Here is a 17,952-nt window from a genome sequence, read left to right as displayed (position 1 = left end):
TCCACTCCTTCCATCTATCTTTCTTGCTCTTTTTTTTTTAAACAGTATCTCCAGCTTCCTTTCTGAACCTGATCTTTCTCTTTCTTTCTTTCTCCCTCCCTCCCTCGATCATGGCCTCCCTCTCTTTTTGTGAGCACCAGCAGACCCTATTCATGTTTCCAACTACCATCATACCTAACTGCATAAGCCAGTCCTTTCCACCTTTTCCATCTCTGTGCCTCTGGTTCCTGATCTGAGGCAGCACTTGCAGAGTTAGCAGGCGGAGGGTGGTGGGAGGATCAGAATGGCCTAATGAGACACATCTATCTACACTTCTAGAGTGCAGTCACTGTAGTATCTGGACTCTGTTACCTGATTCTATGTTCTGGATAACAGTACTGATCTAGCAAGGCTAGAACACTTATCTTCCAGCTACAATGTACCATGTGGGTTCCCCAGAAGATCCTCAGAAACTATCTAGTCCTTATGGTGTTTAACACTAAGATTGGCCAGAGTCCCATTGGTTAAATGCCAACATTGTTAGACATATTGTCATTGATCTTGCAATGGACACATTCAGCTACCATGCTTCTCCACTGCAGCTGGGCATACTTATTGAACCCTGATACTGCATTCATTTGTAAACATGCTCCATGGGAATTTGGATGCAAATATGCAAAAAAATCATATATTCTTTATCCAATTAAATTAAGTGAAATTTGTTTCCTTTCTCAAATAAACACCACAAAACTCCCACTACCCTCCAAACACCCCCCGTCCCCCCATAGCAGGGTAAAAGGAAACAATTCCACCATTGTAGTATTTTTCACATCCTATTGGGCATTGCAGAATGTTGTAGGCTTTCTACACCACTTGGTTCAGCAGTAACCGTGGAGGCCTCCTAGTTTAATATGTTAATAAATATTTTTGAATGGCTTTCCTTGTGTCGCACAGCAATACTGTATCCGGCATTAAAATGCAAGGGCTGCAAGAATGAGAGCAAGGTCAGCTGCTCTGTCTGCAGTGACTCTGCACACAGAAAACTCGGTCATGGATAACAGTGAATTGGTAAAAAAGGCCTATCTGGCCAAAATAGTCATGAGTTGCAGAGATGAGTGGCTGCACAAAATCTGTAAAACAGCAAGGAATTGCCTAATGAGGAGAAGAATTTCTCTCTGCTGCTTAAAAATTATGGTGGGAACCCTGAGGTAAGTATTGAGCAAGGGATAAGAATGGGTAAAAAAAAAAGAAAAAGAAAACCTCACAGACAGCCCAAGAAGAGAGAGCTAGACTGATAAGATATATCTGAAAGAAAGTGCTGTCTCTATTGGAAAAGTTCTTGATTCCCAATACTTCACGAGCAAGGAGCAATATTTCTGTCTGAATATGATCAAAGACTATAGCCCTGTGGCCAACCTCACATACATCAGTTCCATACTGGTGTAATTCATTTGACTTCAATAGAATTGCTTTCATAAAGGGGTGCAGCACTGGGCCCTAGTACTGGTGTTACTTATCTGAGGCTGTCGGTGCCAAGAAAGAAGCAGTAAAGCAAGACCTACAGGCATGTCAAGAAACCTTTGAAATTCACAACCAGAAGCTGATCTAAGTAGCACCTTTGATCAGCCTGAATCTGATGGACTCAGAGAAAACTTATTTGCCTGCAAAATTGTTGTGATAAAGCCATTGCTGATCTTGATATCTTGAGCCAAATTCACTCCTGGTGTAAGCAGTAATGCAGGGTACTTAAATGCAGTAGGCCCAAGAGTCTAAGAAATTGCACGAGGGATAATATTAACAATTGTAACAGGGCACTATGAAAAAAAAGACAGTACACCTACAAGAAATTAGCCAGTTATGTATGGGTAGGTAGAGAGCCAGTTGGTGACAGTTTATTGACACTGGCACATTTTTAACAAGAAAATTACTAGAGGGCTAGGCAAGTGGCCAGTAGACATTACAGCTAGCTGCTTTATTTTTTGTTTAAGAAGACCTTTAAATAAGTCATGACCATCTAAATGTGCACATAGGGCCTGATTTAAGTCCTATAGAAATCAATGGAAAGAATCCCATTGACTTCCACAGGCTTTGGATCAGGCCCATAGCTTGCTTATGTAACTACTGGCTCCTATCACCTATCCCCTCTCACCCATCCCTTTCATTTGTTTGTTGCACTCATTTGTTGTACCTTGTCCCAATTTAGCTCATAAACACGTTAGGTTAGGTAAGGTGTGTTATGGTTTTGGCAGAGCATCTTACACAATGGGGTACCATTCCTAATTGGGTCTTCTGGAGTGCTCCACTAATACAAATAATAAATAATGATGAATTGTGAACCAATTATCACCTTGCCAGTCTGAGTGGGAGCTGCAACCCTTTCCCTTTGCCGCAAGGCTGTGCCATCCTCCTATCAGTCTCTGTAGAGCTTACAAATTATGTAACATCAATAAAAAGCCTTAATCCTGTGCAGGTGCAGAGTGTTGCATAAGTCAGGCAGTGTAGGGGAAGATGGTCTTTTATTAAGGAGAGTGCTGTTGCACTGTCACCAAATTATGCCAATCTTGTAGCAGGAGTAAGGCCAGAGAAGGGAATGCATAGCTAAAGGCTTTATTTGCATGCTATACATCACACTTAAACCCACGTCTCCTCACCCATGCCCATTCTCCACCAACCCCATGCACCTCTTTGCCTTGTATTCTTGAAAGCAAAGAAGTGGTTGTGCAAACTGTTTGAAATTTACTTCCTCTCAATGGGAAGGACTATGCCAAATGCTTAATCCTAGTTGCGCCTATACAAAGCCTGCACTCACACTAGCATTAGAACATAACAACCCTGTGTTCCTGCTGCACACTTCACAAAGCCTAATAATGCAGTCACTGATAGACAATTCGAGATTGCAGGCTCTGAACACCCACAGGAAGAGGCTGATGCAGGAGAAAAAACAAAACATCCTTCCAGTTTTTGCCTTCCTTATTCTAATATCTACACAGTGGCCATATGTCATGCACACTCTCCACAAACAGTTTTTACTTACGATTTTGATTTAGGTATATTTAAATCTGTCCTATCTCATAGAGCTGGAAGGGACCCTAAAAGTTCATTGAGTCCAGTCCCCTGCCTTTGCTAGCAGGACCAAGTACTGATTTTGCCCCAGATGCTTAAGTGGCCCCCTCAAGAATTGAACTCACAACGCTGGGTTTAATAGGCCAATGCTCAAACAACTGAGCTATCCCTCCCCCCACATAAGAAATGCCAACAGTGTTAGACACCAATTGTTCAGCATTACATTTTGATAAACATTACATTTTATTCCACATGACACATTAAATATGGCCAATACTAATTTTTTCCACTATGTTGAACAAATGCCTGGTGCTTTTCTCTGTCATGATGAAGGGATTCACATCAGGGATGCAGCAGTAGGCCATTGTGATTTTCTGTCTGTTACATTGCTGGGGGAGCTGCTGAATCGCAGAGCGTGTGGGAGCCTATTAATTTCATTGGGTGATATCTGGTTCTTGTGTTATGTGAAGGGGTAAATAACACTTCCCTATTTATTTTCTCTACACCGTTGATAATTTTGTAGACCTCTATCATATCCCCTCTTAGTCATCACTCTTCTAAACTGAATAGTCCCAGTCTTTGTAATCTCTCCTCGTATAGAAGCTGTTCCATACCCCTCATCATTTTTGTTGCCTTTCTCTGTAGCTTTTTCAATTCTAATGTATCTTTTTTTGAGATGGGGCGACCAAAACTGTATGCATGTTCAAGGTGTGGGAGTACCAGTGATTTATATAGCGGCATTATGATATTTTCTGTCTTATTATCTATCCCCTTCCTAATGGAAGCATTCTGTTTGCTTTTATGACTGCTGCTGCACATTGAGTGGATGTTTTCAGAGAACTATCCATGATGACTCCAAGATCTCTTTCTTGAGTCATAACTAATTTAGACCCCATAATTTTGTATGCATAGTTGGGATTATTTTTTTCCAGTGTGCATTACTTTCCATTTATCAACATTGAATTTCATCTGCCATTTTGTTGCCCTGCCAAGGCTCCTTCCCCACTCTGAACTTTAGGGTATAGATGTGGGGGCCTGCATGAAAACTTCTAAGCTTAACTACCAGCTTAGATCTGGTCTGCTGCCACCACTCCCAATGTGCTAATTCCCTTCCCTGGGTAGCCTTGAGAGACTCTTCACCAATTCCCTGGTGAATACAGATCCAAACCCCTTGGATCTTAAAACAAGGAGAAATTAACCATCCCCCCTCCTTTCTCCCACCAACTCCTGGTGGATCAAGATCCAACCCCCTTGGATCTAAAAAACAGGGAAAAATCAATCAGGTTCTTAAAAAGAAGGCTTTTAATTAAAGAAAAAGGTAAAAATCATCTCTGTAAAATCAGGATGGAAAATAACTTTACAGGGTAACCAAACTTAAAGAGCCCAGAGGACCCCCCTCTAGCCTTAGGTTCAAAGTTACAGCAAACAGAGGTAAACACCCTAGTAAAAGGTACATTTACAAGGTGAGAAAACAAAGATAAAACTAACATGCCTTGCCTGGCTGTTTACTTACAAGTTTGAAATATGAAAGACTTGTTCAGAAAGACGTGGAGAGCACTGATTGATGTCTGGTCCCTCTCAGGCCCAAGAGCGAACAACCACCAAAACAAAGAGCACAAACAAAAGCCTTCCCCCCTGCCCACCAATATTTGAAAGTATCTTGTCCCCTTATTGGTCCTTTGGGTCAGGTGTCAGCCAGGTTACCTGAGCTTCTTAACCCTTTACAGGTAAAAGGATTTTGGAGTCTCTGGCCAGGAGGGATTTTATAGTATTGTACACAGGAGGGTTGTTACCCTTCCCTTTATAGTTATGACATGCCCAAACACCCAGTTTGGTGTAATTCCTTTGTAACTCCTCACAGTCAGCTTTGGACTTAATTATTTTCAGTAAGTTAGTACCATCTGCAAACTTTGTCACCTCACTGTTCACCCCCTTTTCCAGATCATTTATGATAATGTTGAACAGCACCAGTCCCAGTACAGATCCTTTGGGAATGCCACTATTTACCTCTCTTCATTGTGAAAACGGACTCTTTATTCCTACCCTTTGTTTTCTATCTTTTATCCTGTTATTGATCCATGAGAGAACCTTCCCTTTTACCCCATGACTGCTTACTTAGCTTAAGAGCCTTTGATCTAAGACCTTGTCAAAGGCTTTCTGAAAGTTGAAGTATAGTGGCACCCTCCTGTCAAGTATACTAATTTTTAGGGTTGCAAAGTTTAAAGGGTAGAGCGATATCACAAATTTAAGGAGATATTTCTCCCAGTGTGCATTAAAATAGCCACATAGAAATTAAGCAAACCATTTTCAAGTAAGCTCCTGTTGTTTCTGATAAAGCATGCTGTTTAGGAATAATCTAGAAAACAACATTTAAAGTAAAATGAAGAATTTCAATCCTTTCACATGTAGCTGTATACTATACTGTATAAACCGCCTAGAGAAGTTGTGGCATCGCCTTCACTGGAGGTTTTCAAAAAGAGGCTGGATAGTCATCTGTCTTGGATGGTTGAAACACAACAAAACCTGTATCTTAGCCGGGGATTAGACTAGATGACCCTTGCAGTCCCTTCTAACCCTATGGTTCTATGATTCTATATCAATTGGATCACCCTTGTCCGTATACTTGCTGGCAACCTCAAAGAATTCTAATAAATTGGTGAGGTATAATTTCCCTTTACAAAAGTCGTGTTGACTCTTCCCTCACATATGTTCATCTCTGTGTCCAATAATTCCATTTCTTTTACTAAAGTTTCAACCAATTTGCCTGATACTGAATTTAGGCTTATGGCCTGTAATTGCCTCTGGAGACTTTTAAAAAAAATCAAAATAATACTAGCTATCCTCATGTCATCTGATACAGAGGCTGATTTAAGCAACAGATTGCATAATATATCAGGGGTCGGCAACCTTTCAGAAGTGGTGTGCCGAGTCTTCATTTATTCACTCTAATTTAAGGTTTCACGTGCCAGTAATACATTTTAACGTTTTTAGAAGGTCTTTCTATAAGTCTATAATATATTACTAAACTATTGTTGTATGTAAAGTAAATAAGGTTTTAAAAATGCTTAAGAAGCTTCATTTAAAATTAAATTAAAATGCAGAGCCCCCTGGACCAGTGGCCAGGACCCGGGCAGTGTGAGTGCCACTGAAAATCAGGTCACATGCCGCCTTCGGCATATGTGCCATAGGTTGCCTACCCCGATATAGTTAGTAATTGTGCAATTTCATATTTGGATCCTTCAGAACTCTTAGGTGAATACCATCTGGTTTATTACTGTTTAATTTATCAATTTGTTCCAAAGCCTCATCTACTGATGCTTCAAGCTAGGACAGTTCTTTAGATTTTGTCACCTAAAAAGAATGGCTGTCGTGTTGGAATCTCCCTGTCTTCCTCTGCAGTGAAGACCGATGCAAAGAATTAAATTTAGCTTCTTTGCAATGGCCTTGTCTTCCTTGAGTGCTCCTTTAGCATCCCGATCATCCAGGAGTCCCACTGATTGGCAGGCTTCCTGCTTTAGATGTACTTAGACATTTTTTGCTGTTAGTTTTTGTCTTTTGCTAGTCACTCTTCAAATTCTTTTTTGGCCTGCCTAATTATACTTTTACACATGACTTGCCAGAGTTTATGCACCTTTCTGTTTTCCTCCAGACAGGTCCAAACTATAGCCTAGAAAGTGCCTGTGTTAGGCTAATTAATTCACAGATCATGATCCTGTTGGAAATGCAGAAACTGTGTTTATCTTTGTGTCATGTAAAGTGTTGAGCACTCCCAGCATTAAATAAGTACCAGTAACTAAGCAAATCATAGTGCCAAATAGGATGCTCATTGCAATGTTAACCTTTTATCTTTATTCCTTTTGGAAACGGTTTTATTATTAAAATGCCAGCTTATTCATAGCTATCTGATTTATCTGCTATTTTAAGAAACAGTAGCTTTAAGTTAGTTATTCTTGTAATGCTATTGCTACTGCAATAACATTACAGCCAATTAATCTGCTTTTCATCTAATCTTTAATCATTTTTCTTATAGGGGTTGATAGATCATAAATAACCTCTTTAATACTCCTACATGTAACCATCAAACATTTACAGTATAATGTTCTTGTATGTTTTGAAAAAATGCCCAAAGCAATATGTAAAAGCTCCCTTGAGCTTGGTGTCATAATTAATATTGACATTTGTGTTTACATATTACAATGCCTTGTGTAAACCGACTTCTTAGGGATTACAAGGCTATTTAAAATAAACATACCCAATAGTTCATACTGTATAACACCGTTTAAAACAAAAGAGTAAAAAAAAGTGTATTAAAACCAACTTTGTTCACTGTAGAAAAATTGATCAAACAAACTATGCCAAAGTCATTCTGGGTAGATCCTATTATACATTTAAGATAAGAAAAGTAATTTTATTTTATCAAATACAAAACTGGCTCAAGAGTCACATAACCAAAGTCAAGGAAGTTACCAGCTATACTAATCCCATACCTCAGTCTTTACTACAAAGAATTTCCTGTGCAAACATTACTGAAGGAATGCATAAAATCTTATTTACAATAATTATATCTATACCAAAATGGCAATTTCCTCTTGAATGTTACAGCCTTCAGCAAGAAAGAACTTCCAGTTGTACAATATACAGGTCTGATTCAAAGCCCATTGAAGTCAATGGAAAGACTCCACTTTACATTTATAGATTTAGGATCAGGCCCCATTATAGAGTGCTACTGAAGAGCAGGAGTAAACAGTTCCTAAGGGTCATCTGATCTATTTAGTTTTATTGTAACTGAATGGTGAATCAATTACGTTTCCAGCATCCTTCCTCTTTCCCTACCATGTAGAAGATAAGCACCATATCCAATGACAAAAATACCATGCCCTAAATCCTACAAACACATATAAATGCTTAATTTTAACTTTACCAAATATTCCCATTGAAGTTAGCTGATTATTTACATACTTAAAATTAAATATATGCAAAAATATGCTGTATAAACGATAATCTCCACTCATTTCATCAGACCTTCTTCTGAATCAGCCAACAGCACTGTGTCATCTGCACAGAGAAATTATTCACCGATTTTGCATTCATCTTTATACCTTCCTTTGTTTCTTCAATTAATTTAATCAAACACTCTATAAATGTTGAATCAAGAAGGTGACGTTAAACAACCTTGTCTGACTCCTCTCTTGATCTCCATTTTCATTTTCATCTCCCTTTATAATCGCCTTCTGATTCCAGTATAATTTTGTATAATTATTTTAATACTTTTGTATCCATCAATTCTGACAGATTGTAATGTATTGAGCAAACTATGGTCATATGCAAGGATACTGGGAAAACATGCAAGATCCCAATGAATGACTGAGCTGTATGGCAAACTAGAAATTATTGCTACTTAGGAAGAATCATTGTAGAAAATGGAAGATTGGATACCGAAATCAGCACCAGAATAGCAAGAGCAAAAGGGACATTCTGGAAGAGTAAATATCTGATGAGAAAGAATGTAAATCTGAAGACTAAATTCCAAGTCTTAAAAACTCACCTTTGGTCTGTGTTAAATTGCAGCTCTGAAACATGAACATTCAAACAACTGATAATAAAGAAACTACGATCCTTCAAATTATGGTGTGTTGCAGAAGAATTCTAAAAAAAACAATAGACTGTGAAACCAACACAGGTGATGTTTATGGGCACTGGAATGGAAAATTGGTGGCAGAAGAACATGAGCCAGAAAAAGAAGATCCTGGATGGATGATGTGGTACCCTTGGTGACTCAAAAGGACTATTCATCCACTATTAGCAGAGGCTCATACAGAATGGGGTACCATGTTTGCAAACTGTGACACTGCACCCCATATTCGTCACAGCGATTTTATTATTATATAATTATGGCATGATGATGCATTTTGTACAAGATGGGTCATGTGAAGTGTCAATGGAAAAGTTATGATTTGCTGAATACAATATCCTGTTTGTATGCATGTATTATTTTTGTATCTGAAGTTATGAATACTGACTATGTATCTGTATTTCACATGTAGTTACACCTGGGTGACACCCACTAGGCAAGATGCTTTCAGTCTAGATAGTGGGTGGGGAAATGGCCCATTCAAAGTAATGGGCCCTTAGGAAAAACCATAGGCCTTAGGAGAAGCTTATCCCCCACCTGGTGAGCCTTCCTGAGAACTCTCCAGACAGCCTGTAAGTAATGGCTGCTATGACTCCACAAGGTCATGAGACAGGCCATATGTCTCTGGATTCCACCTTGGGATGTCAGTGTTTTTCCACAAACTGAATTTTGGAACAAAGGGTTCCAGGCATATGCTAAAGCTACATAAGGCCTGAATTGACATCATCCGTGATTCTTCACTCCCCACACAAGAAGACGCCGGAAACACCTGAGAAATAAAGACTGAACTGGGGAAAGTGCTGGACCCACGCTAAAGGGATTCCTAGCCTCTGTATGAAAGACCTGGTGATTCCAAGCTGTAAAGCAAGTGCAGCCTGCTTGTACCATCTCTCGGGGTGAGAATTTGCTAATTCATATCCTAGTATTGTAGGCTTAGTTTGCGTTTTTGTTTATTTGCTTTGATCAGTTTCGCTATCACTTAAAATCTATCTTTTGTTAATAAACTTGTTTTCGTTTTGTCTAAACTAATGAGTTGGAGTGAAGTGTGTGGGAAATCGTAGCTCAAGGGGCAAAGGCTGTTGCATTTCCTCTCCACACTGAGGAGGCGGCAAACTGGTTAATAAATTCATACTGGTTAGGGCTTTGACCGGGGCAGGATGGTACAGCTCTCGGGTCTAGGCTGGGAAGTTGGTGGTTATTTTGGCTGTAGTCTGTCTACTGTTGATTCACATGCAGTGGCTGGTCAAAGAGTCTGCATGTAACTGCAGCTGGGTGTGTCCCTACCCGTGTGTATGCTAGTGAAAGTGTAGGCCCGGGCCTGGGTCTGCAATTTGTCACAGCAGCACAGTGAGAGAGGGAGCCCAGGCTGGTGGGTCAGAGGGCTCAGTGGTACCCCAGTTCCAGGTGGCACCCTGGGGGGAACCCATCACACAAACCTCCAATAAAGAGATTCCACATAAGCAGTAGTAGCATATTGGGGGTATGCCGTATTTATTACAGTATATCTTACCTAAACTCCAAGCCTACGGAGGGTGCAAGTTATTTATGAAGTATAAGCATGTTGCAAATTGATTTTAAAAAATGTTACAATCATTAGCCTTCTGCCCCTTTCCCTATCTCACAAAAATACAAACTTCCAAATAAATCCTTGGATAGATACTTTCAAACCACAAGCACTGATCTTTTACACAAAGAGCAAAAAATATGAAGTATTGCTGAACTTCAAGAAAAATTCTTCTCACAAGTGAAACTTCAAAAGATCTTGTGCACATATCACATCAAGCTGTAGAGTTGGCAAACATCCACTGTGATAGTCAGATAGGAGAAGACATAAAAGCACTATCATTTTTCAACATTTTACAGTTGCCATAACAGGAATTGTGCATAAATCATCTACACGAAATAACAAGCATTCTACTGGAGTAAAAGAATAAAAAAGGCTTATCTGATCATTTAGTAGATCATCTGAGACTTGTTGAGAACAGCAGGCTATCACCTGTGGCAAAGCACTTCAGACCAGATGGATGCAGTATGATCAACAACGTTCTGTGCAATATGTGTTTCTATAATGGAACACACGTTGCAGAAAACACAAATAACCCGAATTTATCATTCAGCTTGGAGCCTTTGAACCTCGCTGGATGAACACAGTATATTGAGCATCAAAACTTGCAGGGTGCAATACTGGCCCTATTGATGTCAATGGGAGTTTTGCCACTGACTTCAATTGGGCCAGGATTTCACCCTCTGTTTCCAAGCCTAAACATAAATCAACTATACAACAAGCACCTGTTAAAAAAAAAAATAACCCAAAGGAAGAAAAATTCTATAGCTTGACTCCCATACACTACATTTTGCTTGTGTAAATCTAAAACTATATCACTATACTGGTTTTATGGGCCAGAAAATATTCTGTTCCTTAATAGGACTCATTGGTAGACAGATTATATTTTGTTGGCTCAGGATTTAATTTTAGGTTTGAATTGATTGATTTTATATCTTTTGTAAAGGAGGAAGACTGAGAATGATAAACCTCCTTAAATATGTGGAACAAAAAGGATTCAGGTTTTGGTTCCTATGTTGCACTGACATGTTATTTATTTATTTCAGTTAGTACTGGCAAATGAGTTCTCCCTTGCGCTCATTTAAAAAATAAAATTGGACACCTGTATGAACAGACTCTTCTACTTTATTCCCCAAATTTAGTACTTCGGCAACAACAAAAACGTAAAACCCCACAGGGCCAGAAACTGGGACCCCAGAGGATTCCGGGTCATTGATGTCTCCACAATCACCACAGGAGGCTTAGGTTGGATGCTGCCTGCCTCCTGATGCTTCACTCTTGGTTTGATCTCTGGCCTGTCTCAGATTCTAACCTTCGGGTACCCGACTCGGCCTGACTCACAACTCCCACTAGGTCTGACTGCTCATGCCCCACTCATGACAGTTTCCTCAGACCAACCTTCACCCTTGCCCCCAAAGCCATCCAACCCCCTCACAGATGATGGAGAGAATGGGCTGCCTTCCAACCAGCAGCCCCCTGAGGGCCCATGAGCTGCAGGACCACGTCACCTGTCTGCAGGCGAGAACTTCACACTAAAGACCCATGCTACGCATTGTGCGTTGGAAGCACAGAGCCTGTGTGAGCAGGTAGCACACTGGCAGGCTCAGGTGGCGCAGCTCACTCCACAAGCAACTCGCACACTCGCAGGGAGAAGTGGTGATGCTGTGTGCCCAAACGGATCAAGCAGCACCTGTGATGCCACTGCCTGGGTGATTTGACAGGGATTATTGGAAGTTCCAAGGTTTCCTGAACTAATGCAGGCTTCTCTTCCTGCTCTGCCCCTAAATGTACCCCACAGACCAGACTGAGGCAGGGCTAATAGACAGCCTGCTCTCAGGAGACATGCTTGATTTGGCCTCCCCCCTGTTGGAGCAGAACAACCCAGTGCTCTCTGACTGGGACACCCTCCTGCAAGCCTTGCAAGCATCTCTGATGACCCACATTGTGGCCGCTCTGCAGAGGTTGCCCTCCGGAAGCTTTGCAAGAGGCAAAGGTCGGCCATCACCTATGCTGCCCACTTCCGATGGTTTGTGGCTGATGTTGAATGGAATGAGGTGGCCCACCTTTACCAGTTCTGCTGGGGGCTCAATGATAAGGTAAAAGATGAGCTAGTCTGTGTGGAAAATCCCACCCACCTAGGTCTTGGGACAGGTGCAGCAGATCCCCCCAGAACTAGCAATGAGTACACCAGGGCTGCTGCCAACTTTATAGATGATGAAGCAGCCAATACCTTGCAGATCCCCTTCTGGTCAAAATCCACACCAGACCTGATGGAAATTATTGATGGGTCACCCCATCATCTGGACCTGTGACTGGGGAGACCATCCCCTCAGAGGCCATAGCAGAAGGGCACTGAAAAACAATATGCTTTGATGTGATCTGCTCCCTGTTCTTCCTGATAATCCTCAGCATTTGCTGGTTGGAATGGCATGATCCATGTATCTCCTGGTGGCAGAGGAATATTAGCTTCTCCTCTCAATACTGTCAGAAAGTGTGTCTCCAATGAAGCAATCAACCCACAAGTGACCCACACCCAAGGCCCCAGGATGGGAGGAGACCCTCAGAAGCAGAACCCCGGAAAGCAGGGGAACGACTCCAGGCCAGAACCTCAGCCTCCCTGACAAGTACCACGACTACCTGGATGTGTTTGGGAAGAAGAATGCAGACTCACTACCCCCACATAGAGACTATGACTGCCTGATAGACCTATAGCCCGGGGCAAAGATGCCCTATGGATCGATATACTCCATATCTGAACCAGAGCTGGAGGCACTATGTGGGTATATACAAGAAAACCTCACCTAGGGCTTCATTCAGAGATCTCTCTCTCCAGCGGGGGTACCAGTCCTTTTTGTGACGACGAAAGATAGGTCACTATGCCTCTGTCTAAACTATCGCACATTGAACCAAGTGACCATACGTAATTGGTACCCTTTGCCCCTCATTCTGGAATTGCTGGACTGCCTGCGACTGCCAGGATCTTCACAAAACTAGATCTTTGGGTGGCATACGATCTAGTGCACAGAAAGCCTGGGGATGAACAGAAGACTACTTTTCGTACCTGATATGGGCACTTTGAATACTTGATGACGCTGTTTGGCTTGATCAATGCCCCTGTAACATTTCAGTATTTCATAAATATCACGTTCAGGGATATCCTGGACTGATATGTAATTATCTACCTGGTATTTTCTGAGAACCTAGAGCAGCACTACCACCATGTCTGGTCTGTGCTGGGGAGACTACAGAAACATAGGTCATATGCCAAACTGGAAAACGCACCTTCAACCAGGCCAATGTTGAATTTTTGGGATGCATCATCTTCCCAGAAGGAATCCATATAGATGCACACAGGAGCGGCGCCAGGGTTTTTGGCGCCCTAGGCGGGGGTCCTTCCGCGCTCCCGGTTGTCGTCGGCAATTCTGCGGCCAGGGGGGGGGGTCCTTCCGTGTTCCTGGTCTTCGGGGCACCTCGGCAGCAGGTCCCAAAGCGAGTGAAGGACCCGCCACAGAATTGCCGCCGAAGACCTGGAGCACGGAAGGACCCCCCGCTGTCGAATTGCTGCCGAGGGCGGCAAAATGCCGCCCCCCCAAATCCTGGTGCCCTAGGCGACCGCCTAGGTCGCCTAAATGGAAGCGCCAGCCCTGGATCCACAGAAGGTGGAAGCCATCCACAACTAGACAGCATGCTGGTCCCTCTGGGAACTTCAGTGCTTCCTGGACTTTGCAAATTTTTATAGAATATTCTTCGCTGACTTCACTCAATTAATAACTCCCCTGACTTCCCTCCTCTGCAAAGCTCTGCAATTCACTTGGTTGCCCAAAGACCAGCTTGTATTTGACCAGCTGCCTTGACTGCAGCCTGATCCTGGCACACCCTGATCTGACTCATCCATTTATAGTGGGAGCAGATGTGTCCAATGTGGCCCCTAAAGGTGGTACTCTTGCAGCAACTCGGGCCCCAGTCAGTTCTGCACCCTTGTGCATTGTATTCCCAGAAATGTATCCCCACTTAGATGAACTATTAAATACTGGACAAGAAGCTGCTCACCATAAAAATAGTGTTTTAAGAATGGTGGCACCACCTCAAGGGGGCTTGGCACTCAGTACAGGTCTTCTCTGACCACAAGAGCTTCGAATACCTCTGCAAGGCCTGAGCATTGAAACAGAGGCAGCTAAAATGGGCCTTGTTCTTTTCTCAGTTCAAGTTCTTGACTTCACCTTCAAGGTAGGTATCTACACAGATACCTCTATCACAGAAGGGGAATACTATGGGGGAAGCAAAGAACTGACTTTTGAGGCCCTTACCTCCTCAAGCCTGGTAACCTTGCCAGCAACACAATTCAGCAAGACCTGCTCTCCCTCATCCAGTCCACCTCAAAGGAAGACCTGCTTGCTCAAGGGACGCAGGCCCTGCCATCGGGGGCCAAGATGTGCTATTCCTTGTGGGATGGGGTAATGTACGTTGATGAGTGTGTATGTGTCCTGAGGATGCCCCCAAATGGAAGTGCTATGACTGTGCCATGGCGCTCCACTGGTGGGTCACTTTGGCTGCTGGAAGACCTTTTGCATGATTACCCATTTTTTTCTGGTGGCCTCACATGTGAGCTGAGGTCCAAACATACGTGGACTCTTGCGAGTGCTGTGCTTGTACCGAGATATCCCAAAATAGACCCCTTGGCACCTTGGTACCTCCAGCTAGGCCATGGTCTGCCATCAACCTACACTTTATCATGGAAATCCCACCATCTGATGGTCACAATGTAGTCTTAATGGTTGTGGACCACCTGACCAAAATGACCCACTTCATCTCCTGCAACCAGCTGCCTTCTGCCAAGAAAATCGCCCAGCTTCTACTGCACAATATGGGCCGACTGCATGGACTCCCAGACCACACAGTTTCTGACTGAGGCCCACCATTCAGCTCTTGCGTCTGGGGTGAAGCAATCAGGCTACTGGATGTCTGGATATCCACTTCCATCACATACTACCCGCAAACAGATGAACAACCAAGTACTGGAGCAGTACTTGAGGTGCTTCATAAATTACCATCAAGACAATTGGTCTAGTCATATGCAGAGTTTTCCTACAATAACAATGACCATGCCTCTATGGGTCAGAGCCCCTTCTTTGCTAATTACAGTTCCCCCCAACGTTACCAGCAGCCTCACCAAACCCTGCTGCCATTGAATGGCTCCAATAGATGCATCTGATTCAGGAAGAACTCAAAAACCACTTAGAAGTATTTATGGTAGGCCAAAAGGTATGGCTCGCTGACAAACACCTCCAGACCAGGAGACCATCCCACAACCTGGACCACTAGTTCCAGCAGATTAACTTGGTTACCTTCAAACTCCAGCTTCCCGTCTCTCAAAATGATGGAAGAACCTGCAGGTCTAGAACCTAGGACCATAGGATTTCTGGGCTGTTGATGCCTCCCCATCATCACAGGACACTTAGGCTGGGCTCCCGTTGGAGGATCCTGTGAGACTGGGCTCGGTAGGAAATACCCAGCAGGACCTGAGTGATAGCTCCTTGTAGCCCACTGACTGGTTGGCACCATGACAGGGAGCTGTCTGAGCAACAACACAGACTGCCTGCCTGGCTCTGCTTCAGACCCTGCATGTGAGTGCCACCAGACTCCTGCTTCTGACCCTGCCTGCCTCCTTACCCTGCCTGCCTCCTGACGCCAGACTCTGGGTTTGCCCTCTGGCCCGTCTCAGACTCTGACCTTCTGGTACCCACCTTGGCCTGATTCCCAACTACTATTCTGACCGCCCTTGCTCTGGTCATGACAAAAAAATTTAGTCCCAGAACCACTTTCCCCAATAACCCAGGCTCACTTAAACCTCCCCCTCTCTAAAAGTAAGGGGGGAGGGGGAGGAGTGCTCCTAGAAATCTAACTACCTTATTTTAAGGGGAAATGATGAATTAGATATCACAAGCCTGCAATTATTTGAGGGTGGAAATCCAGAGGATGAGTGGAGGCCTTTTTGAAAATCAGGACATAAAAGAGTGACTCCATGACAAACAAGGACAGAGGGTTCTATGGGTGGAACATACTTTCTACCCTTGAGGCATGCTGCTGATTGGGAGGAGACCAGTAACATGTTTAAAAACAATGAACATAACAGAGACAAGATGGTGAAAGTTGCACAAGGTTTTCCCTTCAGATTGTTTGCCCACAGTAAGAAGTTACAGAGGTAATTAGAGTTGGGTTTGATGGTACAAAGATTTTTCTGCACGAAAAGTCTAACAGCATTGAAGTTAAAGCAATGCACAATGCTACAATTTGTTAAAGAACAGTTATTCATTTAAAATGGAGTTCATTGTCATATCAGCTTCATGTACAGATGAGCAATAAGGAAGTTTCATTGTAAAAGTATTCAAGGAACTCACACCGGAAACATAGGAAATACTGGTTTTGCTTTTCCATACATATAGAAAACCTTCACTGTGATCAGGATGACCAAAGTAATTCATGTGCTTAAATCTTAACATATTTTCTGTGATACTTACTGCTATGCTTCCCTCAGGGTGTTTTGCTGGCTGCACTTTATATGGCATCTTCTTAACTTCAAAGGACACATTGGAAGAAAGGGTATACTGGTAATTATTTCTCTGGAAATACAAAAAAAGATTTACAAGGAATACATTTAATTTTGAAAATTTATACAAAGACAGACATCACATATTTTGACTGTAAGCTCTTCGTTGTACCCAATGGTACTGGGGCCTACAGGTGATACCACAATACAAAGACAACAACAATTGAAGTGTGAAGCTGAAAACCTAAATACTGCATGCATTTCAAAGGAGGTGATGAGGGATGCACCTGCAAAAAGTGCACATATTTACCAGTGCAATAGAAGATTTGTCAGGGCAAAGATGGGGTTTTGTGAGTGCACATGTTATGTTTAGTTCTGAAATGTAGCCTTTAATCTCCAATCTCAGAAAAAGCTCTGTGCATCTTCAGATTTCCAGACCTGTTTTCAAACTGTCAGGAAGGAGTTAGGATTCCTTGCTGATCTAATATGAATTGGCCATACCATCTCAATGAAGAATGACAGTCCAAGACTATAGAAATAAGCATGCTTAGCTTAATTTACCCATTTTGGTACTTTTAACATAAAACTGATTCAAAAAAATATAAACAAAACTATTTGTATTTTTAAAGTCCATCAGCAATTGCAATAGGAATGCAGAATGATCATGTAGCACTATATAAGTCCCATCAATAGCAGTTTTACTTGGTCTTTCCTTTGCTCACTACAGAAAACCCCAGACATGCTGCTTGACCTTTACTATTCAAAATGCATCCCTCCTTTAATTAAGATTCTTTAATTTAGAGATGGTCTGTCTTTATTGGATACCATGGTTTTTAATCTGGTTCAGGTCAGAAGCAACAAAAAACTGTTACCAGCTGAAGTTCATTCTGGAACTTTTAGATGAAATGGTTTCAGCCCATTTCCTAAAGGTCAAAGGAATATATGAATTGCCTACATGGGCTCAAACAAGGGTCTGTCTCATCCAATATCCTGTCAGTGAGTCTCCCACTAGATCTCTCAGGGGAAAGTGCAAGACTTGCTGTAGGCAGTTAGGGGATAACCTGTCCCATGCAAAAGTTTCCTGCTAAGCCCCATTAGTCAGAGATTGGCGTAAGCCCTGAAGCAGGAAAGTTTATATCCCTTAGAAAACCCTTGACTTTTTTTTAA

At 42.4% G+C, this 17,952-nt stretch overlaps 1 protein-coding gene across 1 annotated transcript in view; it reads right to left on the bottom strand.

Annotated features, from left to right (window-relative positions):
* The window catches only part of ITGA8 (integrin subunit alpha 8), a 178,810-nt gene that overhangs the window by 9,575 nt on the left and 151,283 nt on the right, over nucleotides 1-17,952 (bottom strand). Inside the window, exon 28 of the mRNA XM_034760366.1 lies at nucleotides 16,757-16,858. Within this exon, the coding sequence (XP_034616257.1) occupies nucleotides 16,757-16,858 (102 nt within the window). The remainder of the gene's footprint in view (nucleotides 1-16,756; nucleotides 16,859-17,952) is intronic.

The sequence above is a fragment of the Trachemys scripta genome, chromosome 2 (genome assembly GCF_013100865.1).
Source record: "Trachemys scripta elegans isolate TJP31775 chromosome 2, CAS_Tse_1.0, whole genome shotgun sequence".
Classification (NCBI taxonomy): Eukaryota; Metazoa; Chordata; order Testudines; family Emydidae; genus Trachemys; species Trachemys scripta.
This window is presented reverse-complemented; position numbering and strand designations above follow the sequence as displayed.